Source organism: Salmo trutta, chromosome 29 (genome assembly GCF_901001165.1).
Source record: "Salmo trutta chromosome 29, fSalTru1.1, whole genome shotgun sequence".
Lineage (NCBI taxonomy): Eukaryota > Metazoa > Chordata > Actinopteri > Salmoniformes > Salmonidae > Salmo > Salmo trutta.
Window position 1 is genome coordinate 9,924,988 of NC_042985.1, and position 18,032 is coordinate 9,943,019.

General features: G+C 42.1%; 2 protein-coding genes across 2 annotated transcripts in view; one reads left to right on the forward strand and one right to left on the reverse strand.

Moving 5' to 3' along the window:
* The window catches only part of LOC115166881 (cell migration-inducing and hyaluronan-binding protein), a gene marked incomplete in the record, with an annotated part of 159,192 nt that extends 149,282 nt beyond the window's left edge, over positions 1-9,910 (forward strand). Inside the window, 1 exon segment of the mRNA XM_029720781.1 lies at positions 7,944-9,910. Coding sequence (XP_029576641.1) covers positions 7,944-8,071 — 128 coding nt within the window.
* A 1,284-nt stretch (positions 9,911-11,194) lies between these two features.
* LOC115166883 (LRP chaperone MESD-like) lies at positions 11,195-17,343 on the reverse strand. Its single transcript, XM_029720783.1, has 3 exons — positions 17,150-17,343; positions 16,289-16,521; positions 11,195-12,352 (listed from the first exon to the last, which is right to left on the reverse strand). The coding sequence occupies exons 1-3, from the start codon at positions 17,306-17,308 to the stop codon at positions 12,082-12,084; spliced, it is 663 nt and encodes a 220-aa protein (XP_029576643.1). The 5' UTR covers positions 17,309-17,343; the 3' UTR covers positions 11,195-12,081.
* Between the last annotated feature and the right edge of the window lie 689 nt (positions 17,344-18,032).

The following is an 18,032-nucleotide window of genomic DNA, read 5'->3' on the forward strand; positions in this document are numbered from 1 at the left end:
TCCTTAGAGCTGACAAGACCCTCAAGTTGAGAGGTAACAAACTAACTACTGTAGCTCCTTAGAGCTGACCAAACCCTCAAGTTGAGAGGTAACTACCTAACTATTGTAGCTCCTTAGAGCTGACCAAACCCTTAAGTTGAGAGGTAACTACCTAACTACTGTAGCTCCTTAGAGGTGACAAGACCCTCAAGTTGAGAGGTAACTACCTAACTACTGTAGCTCCTTAGAGCTGACCAAACCCTCAAGTTGAGAGGTAACTACCTAACTACTGTAGCTCCTTAGAGCTGACAAGACCCTCAAGTTGAGAGGTAACTACCTAACTACTGTAGCTCCTTAGAGGTGACCAAACCCTCAAGTTGAGAGGTAACTACCAAACTACTGTAGCTCCTTAGAGGTGACAAGACCCTCAAGTTGAGAGGTAACTACCTAACTTCTGTAGCTCCTTAGAGCTGACCAAACCCTCAAGTTGAGAGGTAACTAACTAACTACTGTAGCTCCTTAGAGGTGACAAGACCCTCAAGTTGAGAGGTAACTAACTAACTTCTGTAGCTCCTTAGAGCTGAGCAAACCCTCAAGTTGAGAGGTAACTACCTAACTACTGTAGCTCCTTAGAGCTGACCAAACCCTCAAGTTGAGAGGTAACTAACTAACTACTGTAGCTCCTTAGAGGTGACCAAACCCTCAAGTTGAGAGGTAACTAACTAACTACTGTAGCTCCTTAGAGGTGACAAGACCCTCAAGTTGAGAGGTAACTAACTAACTACTGTAGCTCCTTAGAGCTGACCAAACCCTCAAGTTGAGAGGTAACTAACTAACTACTGTAGCTCCTTAGAGGTGACCAAACCCTCAAGTTGAGAGGTAACTACCTAACTACTGTAGCTCCTTAGAGGTGACCAAACCCTCAAGTTGAGAGGTAACTACCTAACTACTGTAGCTCCTTAGAGGTGACAAGACCCTCAAGTTGAGAGGTAACTACCTAACTACTGTAGCTCCTTAGAGCTGACCAAACCCTCAAGTTGAGAGGTAACTAACTAACTACTGTAGCTCCTTAGAGCTGACAAGACCCTCAAGTTGAGAGGTAACGACCTAACTACTGTAGCTCCTTAGAGGTGATCAAACCCTCAAGTTGAGAAGTAACTAACTAACTACTGTAGCTCCTTAGAGCTGACCAAACCCTCAAGTTGAGAGGTAACTACCAAACTACTGTAGCTCCTTAGAGCTGACCAAACCCTCAAGTTGAGAGGTAACTACCTAACTACTGTAGCTCCTTAGAGGTGACAAGACCCTCAAGTTGAGAGGTAACTAACTAACTACTGTAGCTCCTTAGAGGTGACAACACCCTCAAGTTGAGAGGTAACTAACTAACTACTGTAGCTCCTTAGAGGTGACCAAACCCTCAAGTTGAGAGGTAACTAACTAACTAACTAACTACTGTAGCTCCTTAGAGGTGACAAGACCCTCAAGTTGAGAGGTAACTAACTAACTACTGTAGCTCCTTAGAGGTGACCAAACCCTCAAGTTGAGAGGTAACTAACTAACTAACTACTGTAGCTCCTTAGAGCTGACAAGACCCTCAAGTTGAGAGGTAACTACCTAACTACTGTAGCTCCTTAGAGCTGACCAAACCCTCAAGTTGAGAGGTAACTACCTAACTACTGTAGCTCCTTAGAGGTGACAAGACCCTCAAGTTGAGAGGTAACTACCTAACTACTGTAGCTCCTTAGAGCTGACCAAACCCTCAAGTTGAGAGGTAACTAACTAACTACTGTACCTCCTTAGACCTGACCAAACCTTCAAGTTGAGAGGTAACTAACTACTGTAGCTCCTTAGAGCTGACAAGACCCTCAAGTTGAGAGGTAACTAACTAACTACTGTAGCTCCTTAGAGCTGACCAAACCCTCAAGTTGAGAGGTAACTACCTAACTATTGTAGCTCCTTAGAGCTGACCAAACCCTCAAGTTGAGAGGTAACTACCTAACTACTGTAGCTCCTTAGAGCTGACCAAACCCTCAAGTTGAGAGGTAACTAACTAACTACTGTAGCTCCTTAGAGGTGACCAAACCCTCAAGTTGAGAGGTAACTAACTAACTACTGTAGCTCCTTAGAGGAGACCAAACCCTCAAGTTGAGAGATAACTAACTAACTACTGTAGCTCCTTAGAGCTGACCAAACCCTCAAGTTGAGAGGTAACTAACTAACTACTGTAGCTCCTTAGAGCTGACCAAACCCTCAAGTTGAGAGGTAACTCCCTAACTACTGTAGCTCCTTAGAGCTGACCAAACCCTCAAGTGAAGAGGTAACTACCTAACTACTGTAGCTCCTTAGAGCTGACAAGACCCTCAAGTTGAGAGGTAACTAACTAACTACTGTAGCTCCTTAGAGCTGACGAAACCCTCAAGTTGAGAGGTAACTACCTAACTACTGTAGCTCCTTAGAGGTGACAAGACCCTCAAGTTGAGAGGTAACTACCTTACTACTGTAGCTCCTTAGAGCTGACCAAACCCTCAAGTTGAGAGGTAACTACCTAACTACTGTAGCTCCTTAGAGGTGACAAGACCCTCAAGTTGAGAGGTAACTAACTAACTAACTAACTAACTAACTAACTAACTAACTAACTAACTAACTACTGTAGCTCCTTAGAGCTGACCAAACCCTCAAGTTGAGAGGTAACTACATAACTACTGTAGCTCCTTAGACCTGACCAAACCCTCAAGTTGAGAGGTAACTAACTAACTACTGTAGCTCCTTAGAGCTGACCAAACCCTCAAGTTGAGAGGTAACTACCTAACTACTGTAGCTCCTTAGAGCTGACCAAACCCTCAAGTTGAGAGGTAACTAACTAACTACTGTAGCTCCTTAGAGGTGACCAAACCCTCAAGTTGAGAGGTAACTAACTAACTACTGTAGCTCCTTAGAGGTGACAACACCCTCAAGTTGAGAGGTAACTAACTAACTACTGTAGCTCCTTAGAGGTGACCAAACCCTCAAGTTGAGAGGTAACTACCTAACTACTGTAGCTCCTTAGAGGTGACAAGACCCTCAAGTTGAGAGGTAACTACCTAACTACTGTAGCTCCTTAGAGCTGACCAAACCCTCAAGTTGAGAGGTAACTAACTAACTACTGTAGCTCCTTAGAGGTGACCAAACCCTCAAGTTGAGAGGTAACTAACTAACTACTGTAGCTCCTTAGAGGTGACAAGACCCTCAAGTTGAGAGGTAACTAACTAACTACTGTAGCTCCTTAGAGGTGACCAAACCCTCAATTTGAGAGGTAACTACCTAACTACTGTAGCTCCTTAGAGGTGACAAGACCCTCAAGTTGAGAGGTAACTACCTAACTACTGTAGCTCCTTAGAGCTGACCAAACCCTCAAGTTGAGAGGTAACTAACTAACTACTGTACCTCCTTAGACCTGACCAAACCTTCAAGTTGAGAGGTAACTAACTACTGTAGCTCCTTAGAGGTGACAAGACCCTCAAGTTGAGAGGTAACTACCTAACTACTGTAGCTCCTTAGAGCTGACCAAACCCTCAAGTTGAGAGGTAACTAACTAACTACTGTACCTCCTTAGACCTGACCAAACCCTCAAGTTGAGAGGTAACTACCTAACTATTGTAGCTCCTTAGAGCTGACCAAACCCTCAAGTTGAGAGGTAACTACCTAACTATTGTAGCTCCTTAGAGCTGACCAAACCCTCAAGTTGAGAGGTAACTAACTAACTACTGTAGCTCCTTAGAGGTGACCAAACCCTCAAGTTGAGAGGTAACTAACTAACTACTGTAGCTCCTTAGAGGAGACCAAACCCTCAAGTTGAGAGATAACTAACTAACTACTGTAGCTCCTTAGAGCTGACCAAACCCTCAAGTTGAGAGGTAACTAACTAACTACTGTAGCTCCTTAGAGCTGACCAAACCCTCAAGTTGAGAGGTAACTCCCTAACTACTGTAGCTCCTTAGAGCTGACCAAACCCTCAAGTGAAGAGGTAACTACCTAACTACTGTAGCTCCTTAGAGCTGACAAGACCCTCAAGTTGAGAGGTAACTAACTAACTACTGTAGCTCCTTAGAGCTGACCAAACCCTCAAGTTGAGAGGTAACTACCTAACTACTGTAGCTCCTTAGAGGTGACAAGACCCTCAAGTTGAGAGGTAACTACCTTACTACTGTAGCTCCTTAGAGCTGACCAAACCCTCAAGTTGAGAGGTAACTACCTAACTACTGTAGCTCCTTAGAGGTGACAAGACCCTCAAGTTGAGAGGTAACTAACTAACTAACTAACTAACTAACTAACTAACTAACTAACTAACTAACTACTGTAGCTCCTTAGAGCTGACCAAACCCTCAAGTTGAGAGGTAACTACATAACTACTGTAGCTCCTTAGAGCTGACCAAACCCTCAAGTTGAGAGGTAACTAACTAACTACTGTAGCTCCTTAGAGCTGACCAAACCCTCAAGTTGAGAGGTAATTACCTAACTACTGTAGCTCCTTAGAGCTGACCAAACCCTCAAGTTGAGAGGTAACTAACTAACTACTGTAGCTCCTTAGAGCTGACAAGACCCTCAAGTTGAGAGGTAACGACCTAACTACTGTAGCTCCTTAGAGGTGATCAAACCCTCAAGTTGAGAAGTAACTAACTACTGTAGCTCCTTAGAGCTGACCAAACCCTCAAGTTGAGAGGTAACTACCAAACTACTGTAGCTCCTTAGAGCTGACCAAACCCTCAAGTTGAGAGGTAACTACCTAACTACTGTAGCTCCTTAGAGGTGACAAGACCCTCAAGTTGAGAGGTAACTAACTAACTACTGTAGCTCCTTAGAGGTGACAACACCCTCAAGTTGAGAGGTAACTAACTAACTACTGTAGCTCCTTAGAGGTGACCAAACCCTCAAGTTGAGAGGTAACTAACTAACTAACTACTGTAGCTCCTTAGAGGTGACAAGACCCTCAAGTTGAGAGGTAACTAACTAACTACTGTAGCTCCTTAGAGGTGACCAAACCCTCAAGTTGAGAGGTAACTAACTAACTAACTACTGTAGCTCCTTAGAGCTGACAAGAACCTCAAGTTGAGAGGTAACTACCTAACTACTGTAGCTCCTTAGAGCTGACCAAACCCTCAAGTTGAGAGGTAACTACCTAACTACTGTAGCTCCTTAGAGGTGACAAGACCCTCAAGTTGAGAGGTAACTACCTAACTACTGTAGCTCCTTAGAGCTGACCAAACCCTCAAGTTGAGAGGTAACTAACTACTGTACCTCCTAAGACCTGACCAAACCTTCAAGTTGAGAGGTAACTAACTACTGTAGCTCCTTAGAGCTAACAAGACCCTCACGTTGAGAGGTAACTAACTAACTACTGTAGCTCCTTAGAGCTGACCAAACCCTCAAGTTGAGAGGTAACTACCTAACTATTGTAGCTCCTTAGAGCTGACCAAACCCTCAAGTTGAGAGGTAACTACCTAACTACTGTAGCTCCTTAGAGCTGACCAAACCCTCAAGTTGAGAGGTAACTAACTAACTACTGTAGCTCCTTAGAGGTGACCAAACCCTCAAGTTGAGAGGTAACTAACTAACTACTGTAGCTCCTTAGAGCTGACAAGACCCTCAAGTTGAGAGGTAAGTAACTAACTACTGTAGCTCCTTAAAGCTGACCAAACCCTCAAGTTGAGAGGTAACTAACTAACTACTGTAGCTCCTTAGAGGTGACCAAACCCTCAAGTTGAAAGGTAACTAACTAACTACTGTAGCTCCTTAGAGCTGACCAAACCCTCAAGTTGAGAGGTAACTAACTAACTACTGTAGCTCCTTAGAGCTGACCAAACCCTCAAGTTGAGAGGTAACTAACTAACTACTGTAGCTCCTTAGAGCTGACCAAACCCTCAAGTTGAGAGGTAACTAACTAACTTCTGTAGCTCCTTAGAGCTGACAAGACCCTCAAGTTGAGAGGTAACTACCTAACTACTGTAGCTCCTTAGAGGTGATCAAACCCTCAAGTTGAGAAGTAACTAACTAACTACTGTAGCTCCTTAGAGCTGACCAAACCCTCAAGTTGAGAGGTAACTAACTAACTACTGTACCTCCTTAGAGCTGACCAAACCTTCAAGTTGAGAGGAAACTAACTACTGTAGCTCCTTAGAGCTGACAAGACCCTCAAGTTGAGAGGTAACTAGCTAACTACTGTAGCTCCTTAGAGCTGACCAAACCCTCAAGTTGAGAGGTAACTACCTAACTATTGTAGCTCCTTAGAGCTGACCAAACCCTCAAGTTGAGAGGTAACTACCTAACTACTGTAGCTCCTTAGAGCTGACCAAACCCTCAAGTTGAGAGGTAACTAACTAACTACTGTAGCTCCTTAAAGCTGACCAAACCCTCAAGTTGAGAGGTAACTAACTAACTACTGTAGCTCCTTAGAGGTGACCAAACCCTCAAGTTGAAAGGTAACTAACTAACTACTGTAGCTCCTTAGAGCTGACCAAACCCTCAAGTTGAGAGGTAACTAACTAACTACTGTAGCTCCGTAGAGCTGACCAAACCCTCAAGTTGAGAGGTAACTAACTAACTACTGTAGCTCCTTAGAGCTGACCAAACCCTCAAGTTGAGAGGTAACTAACTAACTACTGTAGCTCATTAGAGCTGACAAGACCCTCAAGTTGAGGAGTAACAGGTCTGGCTTGGCTCAACAATTATTTATTTATTGGAATTAAAACGTTCTATCTGAAAAAATAGGATTCTGAGATGATTAGCTTTATAGTTCTGAACCCTCATTGGTTTGAATGGTGTGAGCAATTTTGAACTCGCTTTTTAACTTAACAACGTGAATCAGGGTGTTTAGGACAAGGCTGTGTTAATAACTCAGTTTTGAGAAAAATGCAGATAGAACCATTCTAATCCCAAATTCTCGATTTCTAGGAATAGTTCCTGGAGGAGATTTCAACCAACACACACTAGAGGGTGCTATTGGTATACTGTTGTGATTCAGAATCTAACGTTTTGTAAACCCTGTTGAATGTTTTAAACTGCTGCTGTTTGTTTATCAAATACAGTAAGACAACTTTTACTAAAGGTGTATTCATTCATTCAAAATGATCTGGCTTGTAATGATTGTCAGTGTTTATTGTTCAGGGCTGACAGTGTTTCACATACAATCTCTCATAATGCTGATTCATAGTAGCCTGTGTAACAAAGTATAGCCTTCCTGATTCTTAATGATGACTCAGCTATTTCTCAGTCTCTCTCTCTCTCTCTGTGGTGTGTGTGTGTGGTGTGTGTGTGTGTGTGTGTGTGTGTGTGTGTGTGTGTGTGTGTGTGTGTGTGTGTGTGTGTGTGTGTGTGTGTGTGTGTGTGTGTGTGTGTGTGTGTGTGTGTGTGTGTGTGTGTGTGGAGGATAATCAATACTTCGCCGCATGCCAGAGCAGCAGGGTCCTTCCTCTTCTCCATCCCTCCATACTTAACCCCGCTCCCCTTCAAGTCACATGACACAACCCACATTTTGGAATTCAGAAATCCTTCTCCAAATTCTGATTCTAATTTTAGATCATACAGTACATTCTACTAAATAGATTCTACGCCCCTAGACATCCCGGAGCAGGCTGCGGGACACATTTTTCTCACTGTGGGGTGTAATTCCAGAGACGACAAATGTTCTATTTGTGTAGAAATCATTCCTGGATGGGGTGAGATGCCTCAGTGGTATGTGCTGGGTTGGAGAATGGAGGATGAGGAATGCCAGCTAGCTCGCTTTGTCTTTCTTTCTCCCTCCTCTTTCCCCTGTTTCTCCCCCTCTCCTGCTGTCCTAGGAATATTCTGGGGGTGATTTTTGTGTTATTTGTTGTTGTTTGTTTCTTGTATTTATTGTGGATTTGTTGACGAGAGAGAAATAGTTGTGTATACTCAGAATGTGAACAGCTGACATTGAGCCAGCGTTTCTTTATTTCTCTGTGTTTCAGACAAGCTAACGTTTGTAGGCTTCAAGGGCACTTTCCGACCTGACTGGATCCGTATGGAGGTGGATGAGGAGAGAGCTAAGATCCATCAAGTCCTCCCTATCCCTGTAGTCAAGAAGATTAAGCTATGAGAGGAGAGAGGAGAGAGGAGAGGAGGAACCAGGCGTAGTGGGGGGCACACACGAGACTACACCTCCCACACAACACACACACACTGCCCCTAGCACTGGAGTAGGTAAAAGTTGTTCCTATAACTACTGGTCCAAGATCAGATGTTTTTCACCACTAAAGATGAATTAAGGTAATCTGATCCTAGATCTGTGGTTAGGGACGGTTTCAACCCGGTGCTACAGAGTGTGGGCCGGCCAATCAAACGCATGCGTTTTTCTGTCACCTATCAACTTTCCCGCCATGCAGGTCTCTGTTTATGTGACAATGTTGACTATGTGAGTGATTCGACTGTATCGTTCGTTTGACTATACTTGACTTTTAAAACGCGAGAAGAGAGAAAAAATGACCAACAAACATTTCTTGTTTTTCATCCTTCTCAGAGACAGATTTCCTAAATGTTTGCACCTGTGTTTTCCGGTGGGAAGTTAACGTTGTTTAACACAATAGAACAAAAATGTAGACCAATGAAGTAGAAGAGAGAAAGGGATTAAGGGACTTTTAAAGTAGAACCAAAAGGTCAATTACAGGTTAAAGGCTCAGTGTGGTCAAAAACATGATTTTATATATATTTCCACACTGAGGTTGGAATAATAGTGTGAAATTATGATAATGCCCTTTTAGTGTAAGAGCTGTTTGAAAAGACCACCTGAAATTTCAGCCTGTTTTGGTGGGATGGAGTTTTGGCCTGCCTGGTGACATCACCATTAGTTAATAGACCAATAACGAAGAGTTCCAAACCTCTCTGCCAATAACAGCTAGACCACTCCCAGCCAGTCCTAGCTAAATCCTTGCTTGAGAAATTGCTCTTTGCTAAGAAGCTATTTGTATTTCTTTTTGACCATTTTAATTAAAAACAATCACTTAAGGTACTTAATTGTTACCCAGAAATGATTTGATATTGAGATAAAAATGGCTGCATTTGACCTTTTTAAGATTAACTGGAAAAAACATTTAGGTAAATTAAGATAATTCTTTTTGACCCTTCTACTGAATAAAAAACAGGTGCAAACTTTGCGCCAGACTTTGCACCAGGTGCAAACATTTAGTCCATCTGGCCTGAAGATTCCATTCCAGAGAAGCTGTTTCCCCGTGTTTTATGTGAGGGCTCTAGATCGCTTACTTGATATTGTGTAATGTTTGGTTTCATATAACTGTTCATATCAACGTTTGTGGTCCATCGGTCTGTGTTTTATTAAACATACCAGCATGTAAAGAAACCCCAAAATGATCCTGAATATATCCAAGGACATTTTTTGGTCACTTCTAAAGTGCTATCTGGTCTTAGACAATACTCCCAAATCAAAACTTTAAATGTTATTTAAGCAATTTATAAATTGATTATAAATTGGCAATTTTTCTTCAAATCTGGCAAGAATCAGATAAATGTTTCCCTTTGCCCGAAATAGCTGGTCTTTTTTCGGACGTGGTAGTTGTTAGTGTTTTGTATGTTTAAATGTGTTTTTAAAAATTCCACAGATTGATAACAGAGATATATTTTATACTTATTTATTGTACAGACATAATTGAACAAAATCTACAAGGGACATCTTTTGAGTTGTATTGTATTCTGGTCCTGAATTGTATGTAAGAATAATAATACTATAACATTTCAAAACAATCATACTAAACACTGCTATGGCATAATATGACTCATCGTAGTTACCGCGTTGTTTTGTTTTAACCCTACACCAAATGGATGTGATGTATTATACGTGACTTGGGCTTGTAAAGTAATTCAATCTCATGACTTAAAATCTTTGAATGACTTTTGTACAGAAATAAATGAATAACTGAATTTATAAGCCTGTGTGTGTGTACCCCAATAATGACTTTCTGCACAGAAACACCAGTTAACGTTGCAGTAACACATTTCTGATGTTCTACTACCTGTTATCCAATTATTGTTTGAACCAAGAAACACATCAGTTCCACATTTCAACCATTAGCCAACACATTTGAACACTTTGGTTTGGGGTTGTCCCAAATGGCACCCTATTCCCTGTGAGCCCTGGTCAAAAGTAGTGCACTAGGTAACAGGGTGCCATTTGGGATGCTATCCTAGCAGCGTTATTGGAGAAGTTAACAGGCTCTGCAGGTTGGAATTACTGTCAGCAAGGGGCATTGGTTGGCTCCAGCCCCGTTGGTTCTCATGTGCTGGTTCCTTTGTGTGCGTGTGTGAGCACAGCATAAAGGGTGTGGCTCCCAGGCCCATTATAAATCATTGTGGAATGCTGAGCTATGCTCACATGCTGAGAGAGAGAGAGAGTGCTAGAGAGGACTAGTTAAGTGGAGGCCTCCAGCTCTGGACCTCAGTAACCTTCTAAAACTGTAAAACACCACAAGACTGGGGCTCTGTTGACTTACGTAAAGGAAATATCAGATGCTCTGTTCAATCCGTAGCACTGAAGATCTGCTTTATAGCGCGATTGAGAATTATAAGGCAATTTTCCCGCGGTCGCGGAGACTGCATTAACGGTAAACGCTGCTTATGTCCACTCAATGGGAAATTACCTTTACATTTTAACGTGGATCTTCTGATATATTCGATGATAGGGATTGAATCTAGCCCAAGTATTATATCAGAACAATACAAACAGAAGGTCTATTGGTTATAGCAGGTTAATGCTGAACTGATTGAATCTAGGGTTAACACCATTATTTCCAGTCCACCTGGTTTAGACATGCCAGACAGGATATACAGAACATCACAATACAAATCCCAACAGTTGGAGTCTGTAGGGACAACCGCGTTATGGGGCTATCAGTCTGTAGGGACAGGCAGTCATGTTGAGTCCACAACATTATGGAGTAATCTGCCTGTCCCTACAGACTGATAGTCATCTTGAGTCCACCGCGTTATGGGGCTCAACATTTGTTGCTCCTTCCAAGATGAATTTGTTCACAAACACACACACACCCCCTTCAAGGATGTGTCAGACAGCCATGCCAGAATAAGAAGTGGGAGAGATGTAAAGATGGGGAGGAAAATAGGTAAATAGTGAAAGAGGATGATGAGCAGAGGGAATGATGTCTCAGTTCACACATATTACTCCCCCTAAAAGCAACCCATTAACTTAACAGGATGACAAAGAAAATCCTTTTATTCTGTAAGTTATTGAAAATCCATGTACAACGTGACCACTGCAATTGTATGCTACAAGTCAATACTGAACTCACCTGTATTATTGAAGGTGAATACAAGAAATCAACAATCAAAAAGAATCACAGTTAGAACGCATTACCAGTGTAGTGCAGTACTTGGGTTCTGGTCAGAAGTAGTGCACTACATAGGGAACAGGGTGCCATTAGGGACACAAATATACATTTCTAAAATCAGTGGTTTTGGCACATGTAGGAAAATCAGTTTGTGCTCAAATAATTTCCTGTATTACTTAAATGTTTTATTGGAATAATGAAATACAATGCCTTGAACAATATAGTGGAAAACAATGACAAAAAGTAATATTGAAGCACTGGTTGGATTCATAAATTGTTTCAAAATAAAAAATGTCACATTCTCTGACACATCCCCTACATTGTAAAAGAGACAAGTCATCGACAGGCCGTACAAAATAACATGTTGATACTTCAGACTCAGTGACAGGTGTGTAAAATAAACCTCAAAGCTACACTTTAACATCTGTTCTGAGGTCAGTCATTGACCCTGACTTTAATAGGCTTGATAGAGTACACAGTGCCACAAAACTGTCTTGTGCCGAGTCACCGTTGAAACTCTCTCCAAGTCCCTTCCCCTAGCCTCTACCACTTCAGTGTCTGCAGATCTGTAGCAGCTCCATAAAGCCTGATTGAAAGGCTAGGTAGTAGTCAGAAGCATTTTTCTTCTACCCATTGGCCTCAGATCTGCAAATACTAAAGTAAAAGAAGCTAGGTGTTGTTGCTGGTCTGGACGGGCCTTCTGATTGTTCTGCCAATCCCATCTCTCTCGCTCTCTCTCTCCATCATCAGCCAATCACAGTTCAACCTTGTCTTTACTCGCTCTGTTGCCGTCCAGGTCGGGTTTCTTGCCCTCCGACTTCTTCTTGCCCTTCTTTTTGGTGTTCACTTCGTTCTGCTGCTTTGCCTTTGCGCTGTCATCTTTCTTGGCGACCTTCCCGGGGAACACCTGGCCTTCCACGGTGACCTCGGCGCAGCGCTCCTGGGCCACCAGGAAGTCCTTGACCTCCCACGCGAAGCTGCCATCTCGCAGCATGAAGATGACCCGGTTGGAGCCCACTACGAACCTACAGTACGAGGGGAGAGGAGGGACAACATGGGACATTAGCCAAAGTCTAAAGTCCGGGAATAAAGAAACCCGCAAAAACGACATTTATTTTTTACAATAATGAACTAATCTATTGTCAACATTTTGTTTGGTTACGTACAGTATTAGCGTATTTGGTTTAGGGTTGCAAAGGGTTGGAAACTTTCCGGGAAATTTCCGCAAAATTTCCATGGGAAGTTAACCTGGGAATTTTGCGTGAATTCATCAAAAAATTTGCTTATAACAGTGAACCTTTTTTGTGGGATACACATAAGGCAATTCTAGGTCTTGTGGCATATTTTGGTTAAACTATCCCCAATTCAATGGAATTAAAACCTCTGATGCACAGTGCATTCTTCCATCACATGTGCAGTGCACTCTTCCATCACAGGTACAGCTGATTCTCAAAATCTTGCAAACTAATGACATGCTATTGAGCCCAACTACTAGACTGTCTGAGCCAAGGACTACAGTTGAAGTCGGATGTATACATACACACACCTTAGTTTAAATCTATTTGGCTCAGTTTCACAATTCCTGACACTTAATCCAAGTAAAAATTCCCTGTCTTAGGTCAGTTAGGATCACCACTTTATTTTAAGAATGTGAAATGTCTGAATAATTGTAGAGAATTATTTAGTTCAGCTTTTATTTCTTTCATCACATTCCCAGTGGGTCAGAAGTTTACGCACACTCAATTAGTATTTGGTAGCATTGCCTTTAAATTGTTTAACTTGGGTCAAACATTTTGGGTAGCCTTCCACAAGCTTCCCACAATAAGTTGGGTGAATTTTGGCCCATTCCTCCTGACAGAGCTGGTGTAACTGAGTCAGGTTTGTAGGCCTCCTTGCTCGCACACACTTTTTCAGTTCTGCCCACACATTTTCTATAGGATTGAGGTCAGGGCTTTGTGATGGCCACTCCAATACCTTGACTTTGATGCTTTTAAGCCATTTTGCAACAACTTTGGAAGTATGCTTGGGGTCATTGTCCATTTGGAAGACCCATTTGCGACCAAGCTTTAACTTCCTGACTGATGCCTTGAGATGTTGCTTCAATATATCCACATAATATTCCTTCCTCATGATGCTATCTATTTTGTGAAGTGCACCAGTCCCTCCTGCAGCAAAGCACCCCCACAACGTTTGGGAACACACACACCAAAGCACGCAACAGGCTGACCAATACAAGGGTTGAAAAATCGGTGGCCATCCGGACAAATTTGAGGCTTTTTGAGCCTGACAACGAGCCATCCTCAACAAAGTTGGAAAGTGACAGCGAAGATGAGGCCTCAGAGTCTGATGTTCAAGAGGTGGTCATTGAGGAGGTCCAGGGAGAAGACATGGAAGCCTGAGAGGAAGACAACCAAAGTTGTAGTTTCTAGACTGTCATTTTACAGATGTATGTTGAAAACGTTTTTGGGAGATGCGATGGCTCATTGGGGATCATTCAATATTCCCTTTCTTTTGTTGTTCAGTGAAATCATCCCATGTGAAGAGTCAACTCATTTAATTAAAGTTCAATTCGTAACTAAATTGTTTTTTAACATTTCTATTGGAAGGATAATAATTTGCAATTATGTCTACTTATGATAAGGTAAAAGGTTTATGTTTTTGTCTCCATATGATATGGTAAATATATCCAATGCAAAAAAACATCTACATTTAAATGGTATTAATATTAATTTTCATATATTCCCGTTAATTCCCATATATTCCCACGGAGAGTTTCCACCGCTGAATATTCCCCAAAATGTGCAACCCTAGTTTGGTTACGTATTAGTGTGTGTTTGGTTACATACAGTATTAGTGTGTGTTTGGTTACATACAGTATTAGTGTGTTTGGTTACATACTAGTGTGTGCCAACCCAAACAAGACTACATTACCTACAGCTCTTTAGCCATCATATCATCTCTCTGACAGGGATATCGTCACACCTCTGTTCTTTATCAAGAGTTCTCAGGATGGTGCAATGCTCATTCTATCAAACATATGTCGGCCTGTCACTTCTTAGGAGCATAACAATCAATGTGTTGTTCAGTGTTCTTCAATCCTGTTCATCAGTAAAAACACCCGATTCAACTAATTAATTGATTAGTTTAATCAGGTATGATGGCACTAAACTGGGACGAAACTAGCAGTCAATGATGGCAGTCTCTCCAGGAGCAGAACTAAGGCTCACCGCTTTAGCTGTCCTTTTTAACATTAGAGCCTACCTCGATGTCAAAATGGACTACTTGGTTGTAGCCCTAAACTAGCACACCTAATTTAATTAGTCGTCAATGGCTTGGTGATTAGTTGACCATTATAATCAGGTGTGCTAGCTCTAGAATATACCAAATACATGCCAGGGGCCTAGAGGTGGAAAGGAGGGCACCAGGCATATCAGTATAGCCTCTCCCACTGTGGAGGGAAGAAGAAGAAGCAGCAGCTTCATGAACTACTATGAAGCACAGCCAGGTGAGAGGATTAGCCTTCCCCACATGGTGAATTGATGGAACCAACCAGACTTGGAGCGATGCGCAGTGATGGCAGCGAGTGTTGAGGATGCAACGATGAAGGAAATGGAGAGAAGGTTGGCGAAGCTACAGATGCACTAGAATGTGATCAATATGGGTGATCGTTCTGATGATATGGAGCGGGAGGATGAGGGTCAAGGACCTGAATGGTCTGTAGTGGAAATGAATAGGAAAAAGAGACCATGCTACTGAAAGCAGTGGTGCTTCTAGTGCAGAGAGCATGAAGAGGGTGAAGGTAGGGAACAAGAGTAATGATGTGTCGAAGTGGAAAGTTGTGGTGGTGTTTGATGTGTCACCCTATCCCATTAACCAATGCCGTAAAGAAAGAGAGAGGAAGTCAAACTAGCCCGGTTCATTGGAAATGATAGACTGCTAACATTTTGTGCTAGTCATGCTTAGCAGGGAAGATTCTGATAATGGAAACTCTCAATTGGAAGTTTCCATGGCTGAGCAGCCGCACACAATGCCAAGCGTTGGCTGGAGTGGTGTAAAGCTTGCCGTCATTGGACTCTGGAGCAGTGGAAAAGTGTTCTCTGGAGTGATGAATCACGCTTCACCATCTGGCAGTCCGACAGACGAATCTTGGTTTGGCAGATGCCAGGAGAACGCTACCTGACCAAATGCATAGTGCCAACTGTAAAGTTGGTGGAGGAAGAATGGTCTGGGGCTGTTTTTCATGGTTCGGGCTAAGCCCCTTAGTTCCAGGGAACTCTTAATGCTACAGCATACAATGACATTCTAGACAATTCTGTGCTTCCAACTTTGTGGCAACAGTTTGGGGAAGGCCCTTTACTGTTTCAGCATGACAATACCCCCATGCATAAAGCGAGGTCCATACAGAAATGGTTTGTCGAGATCGGTGTGGAAGAATTTGACTGGCCTGTACAGAGCCATTTTGATTACATTTTATACAAAAAAATAAAATATATATATATTTTGTAAAAATAAATAGAGATAGGGCTGGGCAATATGGCCTAAAAATCCTACTGTGCTGTGTCAAAGGACACTGATAGTAAATCAAACTGACTTCATAGCTTTCATTGGAAAGGTTATCACCACGACTCAGATTGTGGAAAGCAGAAATGCCAGGTTGAAGATTATTGTGGATATGACAACAGAGCTATTGTGGGTAACAGATGTTACGGTCAACATGATTTTTGAAATGCTAAATAATCCTAAAGATGGATTATCTCAACATGATAGAGAAAGTTTGAAGAGCTTGGGAGGGTTTGTTATAAGTTAGTAGGGATTTATTTGTTTATATATACAAATGTTATTAGTAGTACAGACTTAGGCCAACCGTGAAATAGCGCACACTCCAGCACAGTAGGTTTGCAGGCCATTATACAATAGGAAGGGTTTGAGAAATGCTGCATTAGACTAAAGTATAGGCCTACCTCTGGATGTCAAAATTGGCATTGAAGAGGCTGCTCTGCCACAGACTGGTCACCTCCTCAGTTTCCTTCTCTGTAGGCTCTCCCGCCACCGTGGCAAACACCATCAGAGTTTTTCCCTTCTTGGACATCTTCAGCAGCTCCTCAGGCTTGGAAGCATCCACCTTGGAAAAGTCGATAGGCGGGGGGGACCGTCTGTGCTCAGGGAGGTCGCCCTCCTCGATGTCATCGTCTTTCTGAAAGAAGTGGGGAGGAAGAGAAATGACTGAGTTCTAGCTATTACACAATGAATGATATCATTGACAACAGGTACTTCAGTAATGCAACAAAGCTATTAATTCAAATAGGAACAGAATAGTAAATTGGCTATCCTAGTTAACTAGTTAGATAGACATCAAAGAAAGTTTGGTGTGGAGAGTGCAACGAGCATTGCTTGCTGTTTGGGGTTTTAGACTGGGTTTCTGTATAGCACTGTGACATCTGCTGATACATTTGATTGATGGATGGATACCCAGCTGCAAAGAATATCAAGTGAAACAGGATGAGTTCCTGGTTAGCTAACTAGTTCACTCATTAACTAACACATCGCTAACTTAGCAGGTCAAGGTTAGCTAGTTTCGTTATATAATACAATGGACTATAGCTATGATGCTGCATGACAGCTATACCTTATCAGGAAGGAGCAATAGTTTGAGGCTAGTAGATATCTAGCAAGCTACGAAGATCATTGAGAGCAGACAGGAATTATGTTGGGCACGTTAGTTAGCTAGCTTTCTGATTAGCCATTTAGTTAGCCGAGTTGCTAGCCAGCTGTCTGAGTAACAGAAAAGCAGCTATTAACCGAATTAAAAACGTGTTGTTTACCTCCCATTCTTCCAAAAGCCGTGCCATATCAGCATCATTGTAATCCCGGATATCTTTCTTCTTCTTGGGCTTGTTATTTTGACCGTCCGTTGCTAAAATACATATAAAATACGTACAGAGCAAAAGCACAACACATCCCCACCTGAAGTCCGCCGCCATGCTTACAGATGGTGAACGGTGATTGGCTGAGAATCTTTCCTCAGAGGACGTGACGAAGGAAAGGGGAATTGGTTGCAATAAAATCACGTATGATATCCACAAACATATTGCATCTAACAAACTGTAACATGATTTACAGCATGGTCAAGCAAGTTACCGTTTCCAACATTTTCAGACTACTTAACAACTACTGATTTAGAACCAAAGAGAATTATCGCTAGTCGCAAAAAGGAGCTGCCTTCATTATTCCAGCACCATTTCAACTTCAACATTTCAACATCATCAAATCACCTATGCTTAATCTAATACAGTGACAACTAAAAGATACCAAAAACAATGTAGTCCAATCAACGTAATCTGAATACGGTGTGTGTGTGTGTGTGTGTGTGTGTGTGTGTGAAAAAAGTAGAAAAAACATGTTGATTCACCCTACTTGTAGAGAAACGCCAATGTCATCCTCCTCTCTTTTATGATGATGAAACGGTCTATGACTCTGTCATATACACACTTTTAGTTTTTGTTGTCCTAGGCTTCCTGGCTGAAATGCTTTCTCGCCTAACTTGCTTCAATGGGCAATGATGAGCCAGCTAGTTAACATTAGCCTACTACATCTAGCTACATATTGAACTTCCATCCTCTCAGGCCAGGGGCACAATGTATGAATATATGGTTGGATCAGAATTGGCATTATAATCATTGGCCAGTATGGAGAATTAAGTAAAAC

Bases quoted from the DNA above. Each gene is read 5' to 3' on its own strand.
- LOC115166883 (XM_029720783.1), bottom strand. From the start codon at position 17,308: ATGGCGGCGGACTTCAGGTGGGGATGTGTTGTGCTTTTGCTCTGTACG. The intron at 16,522-17,149 runs GTAAACAACACG...CACTTCTTTCAG, and splicing joins GGCTTTTGGAAGAATGGGAG to AAAGACGATGACATCGAGGA. The intron at 12,353-16,288 runs GTAGGCCTATAC...CTCGTACTGTAG, and splicing joins GCCAATTTTGACATCCAGAG to GTTCGTAGTGGGCTCCAACC.